At 50.0% G+C, this 14866-nt stretch overlaps 6 protein-coding genes across 6 annotated transcripts; 4 read left to right on the plus strand and 2 right to left on the minus strand.

Annotated features, from left to right (window-relative positions):
* Positions 1-300: 300 nt before the first annotated feature.
* Positions 301-1274, plus strand: BDW47DRAFT_131640 (NmrA-like family protein; the record flags this gene model as incomplete). Its single annotated transcript, XM_024817361.1, has 2 exons — positions 301-597; positions 645-1274. The coding sequence occupies 2 exons, from the start codon at positions 304-306 to the stop codon at positions 1272-1274; spliced, it is 924 nt and encodes a 307-aa protein (XP_024672211.1).
* Positions 1275-3629: 2355 nt separating this feature from the next.
* BDW47DRAFT_105471 (glycosyltransferase family 31 protein) lies at positions 3630-6161 on the minus strand. The gene has a single exon (XM_024812579.1). It carries the CDS (start codon positions 5709-5711, stop codon positions 4248-4250), a length of 1464 nt encoding a protein of 487 aa, XP_024672212.1. The 5' UTR covers positions 5712-6161; the 3' UTR covers positions 3630-4247.
* A 234-nt stretch (positions 6162-6395) lies between these two features.
* BDW47DRAFT_105474 (uncharacterized protein) lies at positions 6396-7536 on the plus strand. The gene is made up of 2 exons (XM_024812580.1): positions 6396-7345; positions 7425-7536. Exon 1 carries the CDS (start codon positions 6699-6701, stop codon positions 6960-6962), a length of 264 nt encoding a protein of 87 aa, XP_024672213.1. The 5' UTR covers positions 6396-6698; the 3' UTR covers positions 6963-7345; positions 7425-7536.
* Positions 7537-8283: 747 nt separating this feature from the next.
* BDW47DRAFT_105477 (uncharacterized protein) lies at positions 8284-8747 on the plus strand. The gene has a single exon (XM_024812581.1). The coding sequence runs from the start codon at positions 8288-8290 to the stop codon at positions 8522-8524; it is 237 nt and encodes a 78-aa protein (XP_024672214.1). The 5' UTR covers positions 8284-8287; the 3' UTR covers positions 8525-8747.
* A 351-nt stretch (positions 8748-9098) lies between these two features.
* BDW47DRAFT_105478 (uncharacterized protein) lies at positions 9099-9829 on the minus strand. The gene is made up of 2 exons (XM_024812582.1): positions 9211-9829; positions 9099-9153 (listed from the first exon to the last, which is right to left on the minus strand). The coding sequence occupies exon 1, from the start codon at positions 9823-9825 to the stop codon at positions 9313-9315; it is 513 nt and encodes a 170-aa protein (XP_024672215.1). The 5' UTR covers positions 9826-9829; the 3' UTR covers positions 9099-9153; positions 9211-9312.
* Positions 9830-12196: 2367 nt separating this feature from the next.
* Positions 12197-14773, plus strand: BDW47DRAFT_105479 (signal recognition particle subunit SRP72). Its single transcript, XM_024812583.1, has 4 exons — positions 12197-12586; positions 12676-12940; positions 12993-13137; positions 13184-14773. Exons 1-4 carry the CDS (start codon positions 12260-12262, stop codon positions 14397-14399), a joined length of 1953 nt encoding a protein of 650 aa, XP_024672216.1. The 5' UTR covers positions 12197-12259; the 3' UTR covers positions 14400-14773.
* Positions 14774-14866: the final 93 nt, after the last annotated feature.

Consider the following 14866-nt stretch of genomic DNA (forward strand, 5'->3'; position numbering starts at 1 on the left):
ATCAAACAAGTCAGGTATTTATATCAACCTCTACGCAAGATCAGAGGGAGAAATATCCATAGACTTGCACTATGAAATTCATATGCTTCTCGTGAAAGTATAGACGTGGGTTCCTATTGGCTGACCAATTACCTATTACGGTATAGCGGTCGGAGGAGCGAAGGTTCCCATTGGATCAAGAATTGCCTGATATGGTATAGTACATAAAGCCAGTATATATGATCTCCGGCCAGCAGCCAATTTTTGTGATTATACAAACTTCCCTGAACCCTACCAATTTTCATCATCATCATAGTCATCGCCATGTTGATCCTCATAGCGGGAATTACAGGCAATCTTGGCCAGCATCTCGCTCGAGTCTCTCTGGAAAAGGGCCACCAGGTCCGAGGCTTGGGACGATCGCCAGACAAGCTCGATGCAAAAACGATGGGTCATCTCGAAAGCTTTGTTGTCTCTTCTGCCTACTACGACATCCCTGCCCTGGATCGTGCAATGACCGGCGTGGACGCCGTGATTTGTGCATACTCAGGTCGGCCGGAGCTGGTGCTCGACGGCAATCTTCTTCTCCTGCGTGCGGCTGAGCGTGCCGGTATCAAGGTAGGTCACTAGTTGACGTACCCGCTTGTAGTTGCTGATAGTCTTAGATATACCTAGCGTCTAGCTGGAATGTAGACTGGCGATACGTGAAATTTGGCGACCACGAGAGTTTCAACCCGTTTCATTCGTTCCGCCAACAGGTTGCTATCACGTCGACGATGAAGCCAATTTGGATCTTTACCGGGGTTCTCGCTGAGGTGTTTTTCTCGGTTCCCGGACATGGTGATCTCTCGCCCAAAAACCACGGCATTTGGGACCCGGTCGCGAAGTCCATGGATGTCTGGGGAACAGGCCGGGAGAAGTTTGATTGGACGACTGAAGCAGACGCAGCGAAGTTCAGTATTGCTATCATTGAGTCCCCGGAAGCACACCAGGGTGGGTTTTATTCGGTCCGGTCAGGCTGTCATAGCCTTCGCGAAATCAAGGCCACATATGAACGGGTCCGAGGATCGAGGGTCCAGGTGATCGAAAAAGGGTCTGTAGAGGAGCTTGAGAAGACTGCCTTGCAAGCCCGTCTTCGTGGCTCCCCTCTGACGTTCTGGGAGTATATCGGATATTTTTATCAGCTGGTTACCATCAACGGCTCAGCTGCTCTACGTAACTTGGACAATGACCGCTTTCACAATGTCGACACTACATGTCTGGAAGAATTTCTGCATCAAACACCTGAAATTTGACCCCTGAGGCTTTGAGGACGACATATTCTGAAAGAATGGTGGCTTCACAGAAGGATCTTTATGTTCTTATAGATAATATCCAATTTTGTGTTCAACTATCAAACTCTATCTTGTCATTGGCAGATTTACCATTTTGTTTTATTGGTTGAATTTTCCCCTAAGCTTAGGACTGGCACAATCGAGATGGCTTCATCCATCTAGGTTTTCACTTGTTGCTACTATGGAGGGGCGGACAATCTCGCCTAATAGACAGGTTCAAACATCACAAGACCACCACAACCAATGGCAAGACTGAAGTGGACCCGAAGAGTTGGCATTATTGTTACAAAGATGGTGACCTTTGACTATCAGTGACTCGGAAGGATCCCCGAAAGAGTGATATAATCAAGGTTAATGCAACTCTCTCTCTCTCTCTCTCTCTATCAGAAGCCAACGAATTTCGTTGTTCCCTGTCCAATTCCCGCCCAGTATCGAGGGCATCCTATGGAATATAGTCATTCGATTACGCTGGTTACAACAGTTAGGTCTCGTTCTGTCGACATGTCTTCTAGACCGATACAGCATATCGGGTGATCATGAAGACAGAGTCCCAGGGGTAGATAATAATGCAACATTCCCCATCTTACGTACCGCAGTCCTCAGAGTAGAGCATTATCCTTGCAACAATGTTGCATCGTAGCGGGCAGATGGGATTCCACGGTGTAACAGCCCAAGAAGCGTGTATGAAGGGAGCCTAATCCTGGAATGTCATGCTATGACTTTTCAAGTATGTCATGAAATTTCAACGCTGACTAGACTTGTTATCATAACAACTAGAGCGAAGATTATGCAAGAGGGATCATCTTCAGTAATGTATTTAGCCAGGTGAATCGAGCAAGTACGGATGTGCACCGTTACGTGGACGATTACGGATGTCACCAATGTTTTCAGCCGGGAATAAGTGGATTATATGGTCAAATGAGAGTCTGTAGTAAACATTGATCCAGCTATGCACTGCTCTAAGAGATGTGTCTAATGTTAGAGCCTGTGAGTTGAGCCATCAAACTATATATTCCATCTTATGCTTAGGGGTGGGATCTAGAGTACTTACAAGATCATATGGGACTATAAAATTAAAAAGCAGTGATATCCATGGAAGGCTATAACGACTACTCCGTACTTCTAGCAAATCATCCTCATAGGTCAGTCATGACCACGATGCTCTCTATTTCTGAGTTCTGAATACAAGATATTGTACTTTGAATTTCCCCAAACCACATCAAATTAAGCTCGTTCATGCAGTGCTACTTTTGCAACTAAGTTTAAGCATAAAAGACTGCACGTTGAATCACAGCAGTAGTTTTGTTTTGGAGCACCGCGCTAGACTGTTCTGGCAGGACGAAACAAAGAAACAAAGAACTTAGAAACTTTAATTCATCAGGCGATTCCTGGATAATTCTAGAAGCCTCTTTCTTTATGCCGTTATCGCGGTGTATTTATAGATATCGCTAACTAGATCAAGGTGATGGATTAGTCCAGGCTAAACATTGGAACTCATCATCCTATGTTACCCTGTCGAATATTGAATATGCTTTCTGGTCGTTATATCCACTCAAATCTGACTAACTACGGAGTACTATGTTCGTGGCTGGCGTTTTCCCTGGAAATATTCGACAATGTTTTTTGTCTAATTAACAAGATTATTTGAGACATAACCTATGAGCTATAATTATGAGGGAATATCACTATGAAGAGGAAGAAATTATTCCTATTCCTACTGCACATTCCTCAATCCAAGTAAAATTCAGGCACAAGTTATGAAAGAAACAATACACATCGCTTCTCCCCAGACCGACCCACTATCCATCACCCACATCAGATGATCCACCTCACATATAACATGTCCAATACTCCATATCCTCGCTGAAACACTCATTCCAAACACATCAATATAACCCCTACATAACTACCGATGAAACAATCTATATATATACCAAACATGCAAAGCCAGCCCAAGCCCCATTACAGGTCAGGCCAAGCTTTCCACCTCTGTACATATAACACTGAACCCAGCGCGAGGGTAACAATAATACCCCGGTGGAGCCTCCAGCTTAGGATCTGTCATATCGAATAATAGATCTTCGGTGGGCGCCTTCTGGAGGTTTCTAAATATGGTGATTTTTTATAAGTTAGAAAGGCGTTAGGGGGTCAATTCTAGGTGAGGCTTGTTGATGCTGTATGAACGAGCTGGAAGATGCATAATCAATTGGTGAAGTTTGCTACCTAGGGTACATAGCTAGAAAAGCATGTTTGTTTTTTTACGACCTACTTGATCTTCAAGAAGCTATGGGTTGAATATATTTTCAATATATAAAACGCAAGTACATTGATAGTACATGGAAAAATCAATCTGTACATTAATCCCAACACGAGGACGAACACCGGTAACCTATGTATAAAGGGTTGAACTCTCCGCACCACGACAAGAAAAGAAGGGTGGCGCGGAAAGGCAAAAGGAAAAAGGTAAAAAAAAGTGCGATCCGACCGTTCCGACGTACGGTACTGTACACACGATCGCCGGGGGAGTCCTCGTCCATGGAGGAGACGCCCCTCAAAGTGAAAGAAGAAAGAAAATAAATGCAGAGAGAAGTAAGGAAAATGCGGAAGCCCCGGATTCAAACAATATGTGCATTTTTAATTGCACCCGTGACATCATCCAAGCCAAAAAACGGATCATCTATGCGCCATGACAATTCAATTATATCCTGACCGGGCGGGAGCGGGGGAGAGGATTCCTTCGGGTCTATGTGGGTTCGTGTGGAGGAAGGAGAGGGGTTGTATGTATAGGGCGGGCGGGTGAAAGGGTCGGGGGTCGTTGCATGCGGCCGGCCAGGAGTTCGATATGTATAAAGGGCCGTATGGTGGGCCCATGGAAATCAAAAATATCCAGAATGAGAAGAGAAAAAAAAAACATGAGGAACGGAGACCGCGGGTTTACCCGGCACGCCAGGTCAACTCGAACACCTGGTCGCCGTTGGCCTCGTCGCGGTGGACGTACCACTGGCGCACCTGGTTGCCCTCCAAGACGGCATCTTCCAAGCGATAGCTGTATTTCTGCTCGTCCTTGGGACGCATCGGGCCAAACTCGTGCAGGTACGACTCGTACACCGCGCCGTTCTCGCCGTCCCAGGTCAATTCCATGGTCTTCTCGAACGGATCCACGGGCAGGCTGTACTTGATGATCGAATACCCGTTGGTCAGGATCCAGCCGTCCTCGAACTGCCACTGGCGCAGCAGGCAGGAGTCACCGCAGATGTCGCGCACCACGCTCAGCTTGCCCATGTCGGTGTGGAACCACGACTTCCAGTGGTGAACCGACAGCGGCGGCTGGCGACCCGACTCGAAGAAGCCGGACACGTCGCCGGTCACGTCGAGCTGGTGCAGGCCGTGGTTGATGGTCAAATGCGTCTCGGTGTTCTGGTAGACACAGATGGAGATGCGTCGATCGCCCGTGAAATCCATGTTTTGGCAGGCCTCGAAGACGTCGGGATCGCTAAGCTCCAGGAGCAGGGGCCGGGACAGGAAGACACCAGCGCCACCAAAGCCCATCAGGCCGAAAACGCCGATCTGCGGGATGCTCTCCGACAAGCCGCCGACGTAGTAATTCTTTGTGTCGTCGTACTCGGACAGGGACTTGACCAGGGTGGACATGGACATGAAGAAGGTATCGTCATCGATGATGCAGGACCAGCGGGTCTGCGACCGCACATTCTGAGCCAGGTGGGCGACCAGCGAGAAATAGCGGCGCTGGTACTCCTCGTCGGACTCGGTAATGTAGAGGTTGATACCCAGGAGGTCGGCCTTGGCCTGCACCTCCGCGGCGCGGTCGTCGGGTTCAATCAAGGCGAAGATGCGGGTGCGGGTGTAACCGGCCCAGTGGGCAAACTGCTCGACGGAATCGTTGAGACGTGAGAGGGTGGTGGCGACACCGAAGTCGATGTGAGATGCGTCGACGTTGCGAGGCGGACGGGGCACCTGGACGGTGATGGGGTTATCCATCTTACAGTCCTTCTGGGCGGGTTCTTCCAGCGGGTTGCCCTGGGCGTCGACCGACGGCAAGGAGGGTTCGAACAGAGGGTAGTTGAGGAGGTGCTTGATGGGCAAGGGATCATTGGCGGCGGACGGCACGGCGATCACATCGCGGCGCACGTACTGGCTCAGCTTGCGGATATTGAGGCGGTTGAGGACATCGGTATCGGGATCACACTGGACGTCGGACGTGACCGTCACGTTGCCAGAAATCGTCGTCGTCGTGACACTAGGTTGGTCGACATGCGGCCAAAGGACGAAGGAGAAGGCGCTGACCAGACAGATAGCGACCAGAAAGCGTAAAAGCCTTTTCCGCGCGACCATCGGGGGACCCATTGTAGTCCCAACTGGTTCCCGTTTGGACCACATCGAACAGCGGAGGAAGAAAGGAGGAGGGAGGCGGTGGGGAGCGAGGGGGAGGGGAGCGCTTTTGAATCGATCGCGATAGATAACGATACTGAGCCTGGAAGTCGTATGTCGTACTAAGGGAGCATAAGCATGTCGACTATCCAGGCACAGGAAGAGTCGAGGTGGCGGACGGCGTAAGGGAATAAGAAAGGTAAGACCCGCGAAAACGATACCCGGTATAAAAGCAAAGACAAGGGAGAAGAAAGAGAAACAAGATAATAGAGGGGAGAGGGAAAGAGATGGATGAGGATATGAAGGATAAAGGATGTCAGGAAGGAAAACCAAACTCCCACAAATTAAAAATCAAAATCCAAACTCAAAAAAAAAAAAAAAGAGAAGAGAAGAGGAGGAAGGAAGATCAATTAAGAATCGATCGAGATAAGAGGAAGAAAGAGGGAGAGGGAAAAGAACAGAGTAAGAGTAAGAGTAAGAGAGAGAGAAATCAGGATCAGGAGGAAGGAGTCCCGGAGGAGACAAGGTTAGCCGTAGTTGGTCCCAGTATGGATGAGGTACTCTGACCCGTATTATTTCGTACGGTTTGGTACCGGGTGTGGCCACCGCGGCAGCTATCCAATCAGATAGAGCGATAACAAACGAGTAGATTGCAGGGGTCAAGCCAGACCACTCCATCTGATTATTTGCTTTGTTTTATTACCGGTAAACACTCGGTATGATTACAGACCATATATACTCAGGTACTTCTTACTTACTACACCTACTACTTCGTACTCGAGAGGGAATTGCCAGAATCTGTCAACTTCATCAACCAGATAACCTACAGAGTTTGAAGCCACCACCCGACCATGCTCGAATTCTAATCAGACTTCCGGCAACCTTCTTTTGGGAACCCAAAAATTTCCATCAATTTTTCAGTCTCAGACGGCTCAACCCACGGTAAAGTCCTCTTTGGGGCGGCTACCATTGGAGATCCAATGTCCACTTTAACCAATGAGACCTCGATCCAGGGGCTGCAGATCGGCCTCTCGAGTGGGTCGTCTGCCAAATAGGAGTTTTTCCTCAACATATGCCACCGTGGTGGCCATTCCTGATTTTTACTTTTTGATGATTTTGGGAGGATGGAACGCGATGATCATCTGCAGCAATTCCAGTGTCACTGGGGCCCCGGTCGGGAATCAGGACGGCGTTGACCGTCAACCCTCAATTGCCAGTTGCTCGAGACATCCAGGAAACAAATCCAGCCAACGGGAATAGGGACCTCTGACTTGCTGAAGGGTCCCCGCCAAGCCGCACCATGACGCGCGGATATGGTATGCCCTGGCGCCGATCGCCAGTGAGCGGGGGCGACACGGGGGGATGATGACGACGGCCGCAGGTTTGACCTGGCACTGTCCAGTCCCGAGTCGGGTAAGTTCCCAGAGTCCAAAAAAGGTCCAAAAGTTGAGAAATCGAGAAGTCTACTCGTCAGGATGGAGTCGTCGGCAGTCTTCAGGCCTCACCCAGTGGTGGATGGGAATGGTTACATTGAGTCGTGAAATCATCTCCCATCTATCCCGGACTCGCCAGCGGAACAGAAGAGAGTCGGGTGTGGTGGCTCTGGAAGGCCGAAGTGGCGGATAAATTAATAAGGCGTGATGGTTTGACGCCTCTCATTTCGTACATGGCATGAAATTTGCTAAAATTATCTGGTTGATAAGGAGGATTAATTAATTATAGGATCCATTCCATTCCAACCCTCGTCACTTGTCACCGTGTGCCCGTCTTGGACCGCACGGCCCGAGCTTATGTCATCCGCCCTGGCTGATGTAATACTCTCTCTCTCTTCCTCTCTCTTCCTCTTTCTTGCAGATTATCCAGTTGATTGTATCTTTGTTGGAAAGGTATTCTGATGATACTTATGATGAACTGGTCAAATCTCTGTATAATACTATGAAAAAACCAGCCAGATGCATTATCTCACCTCACGCGACACCCCCTTCCCCTTAGCCCGGAGTCAGCTTCATTAACCCAAACTCCGACCGAGACAAACCAGGGCTAAAACTGTCAGACCGCGCGCCAAGCCCGCCCTGATTGCGAAATCGGTTCTCTCGCAGCCGTCCGTCCCGCTTGGTTTGCTTTCCCTGCTGAAGTCCAGGATATCTCGCTGTCCACGGCACAGCACGGAGTACAGAGTACATAAGTGGATCATGTGTTTTGACCTGTGGCTTTTGCCGGCACCGGTGGGGTGACAGTTGCAACGCAGCTCCTCTCTCTGGGGCCACCTACATCGTACATACTACATCGGACAGACACATGTAGTTAGCCCCACTTGTAGGGCAGGGCATTTCGAGGCTCAGACTCTGGGTCCCCCTGGACTGTCAGCGTCACTGACTATGACCTGAGAACTAGAGTCGCAAAGACAACCCACTATTGGGTAAGATGAGCTGTGCCTTGTTCGTGTCCGGATACCGAGTCAGATATCTCCCACTATTTCTAGCCCACCCCTCTTCACACGTAACATACATGCACAACAAAGTCAACATTCCCCCTTCCACTCTAAACAAAACAACATCTTTCTATTCTGACGAGATAGAGATCTCATGTTTAGCTTCTGTGAATTTTCAGAATCCCCGCCCCCTAATACAGCCCGTAAGATTACGCAGGCGCCCGAGCCGCCACGCCCAGCGCCATCAAAGCATACCCATACCCACCTACCAACCACCTCCCCCAACCACGCCATCCAAACCCCGCACCACGCACGCGCTCCCTTCGACCTGTCCTCATTGACACCACCCCAGGCCCACAGGTACGTGCGACAGACGTCACCAGACTCGTGATGAACAGTATCCATGCTAGATTAGCCTGCGGTAACACGGCAGGGCAGCCGTGTGGTCACGTGGTACCATCGATTCAAAATCACCTGCGTCATTGAGTGAGACATGCATGTCGGGATTGAGTCCCCCGCCATTCATTCCCTACCGCCCATATTTGTGTCTTGGGTATAGATGGGTAGATAGATACGTGTGATACTGGAAGGTGGGCGGGACGGATTGCCGCAATTAGGTTATTGGGTGTTTTCGCCAACGCAGACCGTCTCACCAGCATTACATACGGCGGTCCCACGATGGAGGTCATTCATAGTCTTGGTTTCCTTATGTGGTGTTACCGTGTGTGAAATGGTTTGACTTCAGGTCTGGCAAGTTTGGTGGGAACGGTTGGCGGTTGAATGGCTTATGCCGACTACGGTGGGTTTCGTGATAGGGCATGAGGAGCATTTAGTAGGTGATTACAGTCTTCTTTATATTGTATTCTTTACTGTGCTACCTATCCTACCTACTCTACGAGGTTGGATTCATTGAACTTGGCTTGCTATGGTCAAGTCTCGGGTTCTATTTGACATTAGAGATCCCAGCAAGATGCAGTGTTCTTGATGTCGACTGTACCTTGAGCTACACTACCATATCATGTATGGAACGAGCAACTTGTTCTAGTATTGAAACGAGAAATCCAACTTTACACACAGAGATGATATATCTATCCCGACAGTATCTCCGTCCCTCCTCTCTCCGACCCAATCGTAGAGAAACAGCTATCCCCCAAAACAACAGCTCCCCCAACTCCCCAATCAATGATAAGGGGGAAGACTCCAAACCGGCGGCTCCACACACTTATCAGGCCGGTCATTAGTGGCAGACGCAGCGCCCATAGCAGCCATGACATCCTCGGAGTTGCAGAACACGCTCGTGTAAAATGTCATCAGAGCCCCGTACACATTGTCATGCCCGTCGTGGCTGTCGACGTGGTTGCCGTCGCTGTCGAGGTGCTTGCACTTCCACGTCGTGATGATGCCGCAGCGGCCGCGCAGCTTCTTCAGATACTTTTTGCCGCATTGCTTGTTGAGATCGAGGGAGTCCTTGGGGGCCCAGACGACCCATTTGTTGGTTGCGGGGATCTCCTCGTAGCCGCAGACGGAGTTGGGGGGTGGTTTAACGTCGGCGCGGGTGGTGAGGTCTGCGTTTGAGGCGCGGATGAAGAGGTCTTTTTCGTCGTTTGCGTTGTCGTTGTTGATGGAGGGAATCGCGGTGGCTGTGGTGAGGCCGAGGAGGGTGATTGTTGTGAGAAGGGATTTGAGGAGCATTTTGAATAGATTTGTTTTTACTGGTCTGGGCGGGCTGGTCTGGGTTGGTCTCTTTGGAGTTGATTGATCTTTGATCTGCTTGGAGTTGGAATTGATGATGCTTTTCTCTGTTATTCTGGCGGGGAGAAGTACTGAGTATTTATACCCCTTGAATTGCTTCACTCCCATCTACCTCTTTCATCTTTGAAGGTATTCTCTTTAACACGCCTATAATTAGGCCTTGACCTCCATGCCACTATCCCCATACAGATAATACCCTACAGAGTCCCAATATGGTACTATGTGCCGCTGACACTGCCCTGTGTAGGGCCCCCCAGGAATGCTGATGCTCGTATTCATCCCACAATTTGACTGTTGAGCATACACCTGCATGCGCTTACCCTATAGGGTTATTTCCCAGCAGATAGAATCCCTATTCATTGCAGAGACAGGCACTGCCCCAGTCCACTGCAAGAGTAGGATTATGCATATCTGGATGATTGTTCAGCCGGAGATCTGTAGCGTCCAATACGATGGCTCAATGGGAGGGGCTTTTGGTTACCATGACTTCATTTGTAGAGTATTCACTTAGCTTCTTACCTATTTACCTACCTAACTTACACTGAATAGAAAGTAGCAAGTTAGTTGTGGTCCTACAACCTAGGATCTTGCCAAGGACGGGTTTAAAATAGCAACTTCGATATGGGGTCCAAATCTGAACGCTACTACTAGCCGGTCAATCTCTGCTTTGTTTGATAATTACCGCCCCCATCCTTTCATCCTTCTGACCCGCTTCTTCGTATGCAGGGGTGGAATACCCTTGCCCGATGGGGTGAAGAAGTAACATATTGCACTGAGCATCGAGCTACTTATAAACATCAGGTTACTTGCAACAGCCAAAAGTGTCATGCTATTCTTGTACCCGAGTGATGATTCTTTCTTGATTAGTTGAAATATAGTTGTTTGACAAACTATTACAGCCGGGAGCAAATGCTTCGAGTGTGCTATGCTAGAGGCTGAGTGGATTATTCTACTTCTCACTGTGTAAGCACTGTGGTGTGTGGGGTAGGCAGGACGGCGAACAGAGAGCATGGATTGCTTGAGCTATACCCCAGCTTTCTTAGCATTGGCTCATGCTCTGGTACTCCATGGTAATGAGGTAAGCGAGAGAGAGATTGAGTGAATAATGAATTAGAAGTATAGTGACAGATGTCAGTAGAGTGACAGTGACTGTATTATCTACAAATAACAGCTTGCTAACATCGTGTATAGATATTACTGGGCTCTTATTTGGTGGCTAGCTCATACCACCAATGTGTGCTACATTAACTCGGTGTCCCGACATCCTTGAACCCTTGATAGTGTGTTCTATCTCTTTCTTGAAGTGTTGGAGTGCTGATGACACGCTCAGCAGTTAGAGTTGCAAAAATGATTTTCTCATGGGTCTATTCCAATTGAGCACTTAGCAAGAATAAAGAGGTCGTATTTTTATGGCAAGGTTAGTAAACATGTTTGCGGTTACTTGCATGTTTTTGATAGTCCATTATATATATCCTGAAAAAGAGATGAATGTGATTGCTCTTTGATCAACCGACTTATACTCTGATATTGTTTTCCAAATCAAGATCCTGTACTCATACTACTGAACTAATTGAAAAGTGGAACAAAAGAAAAGGCCAGGATTCAGCTCTAGTCGAACAAATTCAGATTCAAGTCTATCAGGACAGACTCTTCCTCGGCATATGTAGTGCACAAGATGATGTAGCTGCAGACGTAACCGAGTGATTCGGCAACTCAGACACACCCGCTCTGGCTCGTGCCTGTTGGAGTTTAAGTAATCTTGGTGAGCTTGAGTAAATTGAAACACTCAGAGTTTGGTTCTCCCTGATACCCAGAGGCATACTAAGCAAGGCATTGGTGGCTCTGAAACTGATCATAGGTGTACATGACTTAACCTGAGGCCAGTAAATGGTTGACCGGGCTAGAATACTGGAATAACAAACCAATCGGCAAGATCAGTACTCTAACCTTGCCAAATTCCATTCTGGTCAAATTAAACAGTGATGATACTATGATTATATCCTTTTGGATTCTTGTTAGCCAATCGACGGCTAGATTCTGAATTATTGAGATAATTAACCAATGTTTCCGTCTAGCTATGGGTCATCAACTAAAAACTCTCCATTTAATTGATGTACAAAGTTAAGGCGTATGCACACAGCTTTATCTCAAGTATTCCGTCGATCGAGCTGTTGATATAGTTACCAGACCAAGCCATCTAGGGCTGGTGTTAGTCATTCATGACTAATATAGATACCTCAGGCCACCATAGCCATCCGGCCACACAGCAAGTCCTCTCCGCATCAACCAAAGATCGCTTTACCTCACCTCAATTACATGCAGCAACCATAACCTCCTAAATCCATATCGTGCCCCGGCACATCCCTCATCCATAATGACCAGTCAATCCCTTCCCGCTCTCCTCCAACAATCTTCTATCGACGACCACGACGAAGCCCTCCAGTCCGCCAACGCCGCCCTCTCCAAATCCAAATCCGACCTCCGCGCAACCCACGTCAAGGCGGTCGCCCTCCTCAAACTCGATCGCTACGATGACTGTCTGCGTGTGTTTGAAGAAGCGGGCGATGCGTTGAAAAAGCGCGCGGCGCTCGAGTACGCATATGCTCTTTACAAATGCGGGAAGCTGGAGGAGGCCACCGAGGTCGTTGCGCAGCTGAGCGGTAGTGGGCACAGAGGGGCACAGCACTTGGAGGCTCAGGCTGTATGTTTCTCACCTCATTTATTCACTTGACATCCTTTTCTATTTGCGTGACACCGCTTCGAGAGACGTATGCTAATCATAGCTGATAGACTTACCGGGCTGAAAACTTCCGCCGCACGGCCGAGCTATATGAGAGCCTGGCCAATGACGCATCCCTCGAAGCCAGCGATTTGAGGATCAATTCGTGGGCTGCTGATGCGCAGCTGCAGTGGCAGGGGTGGGCTAGCCAGGTGCGGCACAGCCGGCCGACGCGGGATGATCTCGAGGCGTTCGAGACTGTGTACAATGCGGCTTGTTTAGGGATCGCAAGGGGAGAATTTGGACAGGCAGAGGTGTTGCTGAAGCGCGCCAAGGGTTGGTTTTCTATCATGTTAACCCTGCGGGCTAGCTGAGCTAACGTTTGTAGAACTCTGTCGTACGTCCGAGGACTTGACGCCTGAGGATCGGGCCGCCGAGTTGCTCCCCATCGCTGTGCAGCAGCTGTATGTTCTCATTCAGCAGGGCAAGTCGCAGGAGGCAGAGGCTATCCTGGAAGAGATCTCCGTTGATAGGTGGGTAATCCCCTTCTCTCTCCACTGACCCGTACTAATTCAGTAGCATTTCGGAACTGTCAACAAAGAAAATCGCCCAGACAAACGTCACCCTCGTGCGCGATTCCGCTGCCAACCCCTTCCTCCTCTACAAAGGCCTTGATGCCGCCCCCGAGGCCCCCGAAAACGACCGTCTCTTCTCCTTCCAAGATACCATCTCGACAGAGAACGCCCACGCCGCCGACCTTCTCGTCCAGAAATACGACGGCATCATCCGCTCTACGGCCAAGGCCCTGTCGCAGGCCCCGTGGCCGTCCGCCGACGCGCGCACCAACCTGCTCTCGGTCTACAACGCAGCCGCCCACGCCCGCGGCGAGCCCAGCCCCAAAGCCCTCAAAGCGATTCTCCCCGCGCTGGACAACCGCCCCAAGGACCTGGGTCTGGCCCTGACAGCCGTGCAGCTCTTCGTCCGCGCCGGCAACACCACCTCAGCCATCACCACGCTCGAGCGCACCCTCCAGCATCTCGAAGCCGCAGACGACAAGTCCGTCCGCTTCAACCCCGGCCTCCTCGGCATCCTCGTCTCCCTGTACAAGCTCGAAGGCCGCAAGACGCAAATCCGCGCCGAGCTCGCCAAAGCCGCAACCTACTGGCGCTCCACCCCCTCCAACAACCAGGCTCCCCCCACCTCCCTCCTCCGCGCCGCAGCCACCTCCCTCCTCCACTCCACAGACTCCACAGACCTCACCACCGCCCGCGACATCTTCCAAACCCTGCACCAGCAAAACCCGCACGACCCCGCCGCCCTAGCAGGATTCATCGCCGCGCAAGCCCCCCTAGACTACACCCAGGTCCCCACCGCCAAGGTCGACTCCCTCCCAGAAGTGTCCACCCTCATCGCAGACGTCGACCTCGCCACCCTCGAATCAGCCGGCATCGCGCCCCCAGCATCCGCCTCCGCCGCCGCAGCCGCAGCCCTCGCCGGCGCCCGCAAGCGCCAGGCATCAGCAGCAGCGTCCGCTCCGAAGCGCGTGCGCAAGGACCGCCTCCCCAAGGACTACGACCCGGCCAAGACCGCTGACCCCGAACGCTGGCTGCCCCTGCGCGAGAGGTCCTCGTATCGTCCCAAGGGCCGCAAGGGCAAGCAGCGCGCTGCGGAACGCACTCAGGGCGGCGTCGTCTCGGATGATAAGCCTGCTGCTTCTAACAGTGGCGGTGGTGTCGTCAATGCCCCCAGTGGGGGCGGCTCGAAGAAGAAGGGTGGGAAGAAGGGGAAGCGGTAATGGGTCGATTGATTGATTGATAGATGGGTTTGATGTTCCTAGATTATTCATCTATTGATCTATCTATCTATCGCTTTATCCAGTTATTTATATATCGATATGGCCATTTTTTTTTACTTTATCTGTCTATATAATTTAGATGATTCGTTGGACGAATGTTTTATTTTCTCTTTTTTGTTCACTTCATTAGTAGGGTTTTGGTTGGGTATTATTTATTTTGCTTCATAGTGGTTGTTGTTGGTGGGGGACTGTATGGGTATAGATATACGGGTGCATGCCATCCAGCGTGCACCCTTTAGAAAACCATCTACGTATACTTCATGCACGCATCAGACTTGAAGCGCACACCAATGGAAATTGTTATGATTGCTTCATTTACTCGATGAGTACGAAGATTTTGAATTGGAAAAGACACAATTTTGATAGCTGCGCTACATAACAATCATAAACGATTACTGGATAAAAAA

Source organism: Aspergillus candidus (assembly GCF_002847045.1).
Source record: "Aspergillus candidus strain CBS 102.13 unplaced genomic scaffold BDW47scaffold_21, whole genome shotgun sequence".
Taxonomy (NCBI): Eukaryota; Fungi; Ascomycota; class Eurotiomycetes; order Eurotiales; family Aspergillaceae; genus Aspergillus; species Aspergillus candidus.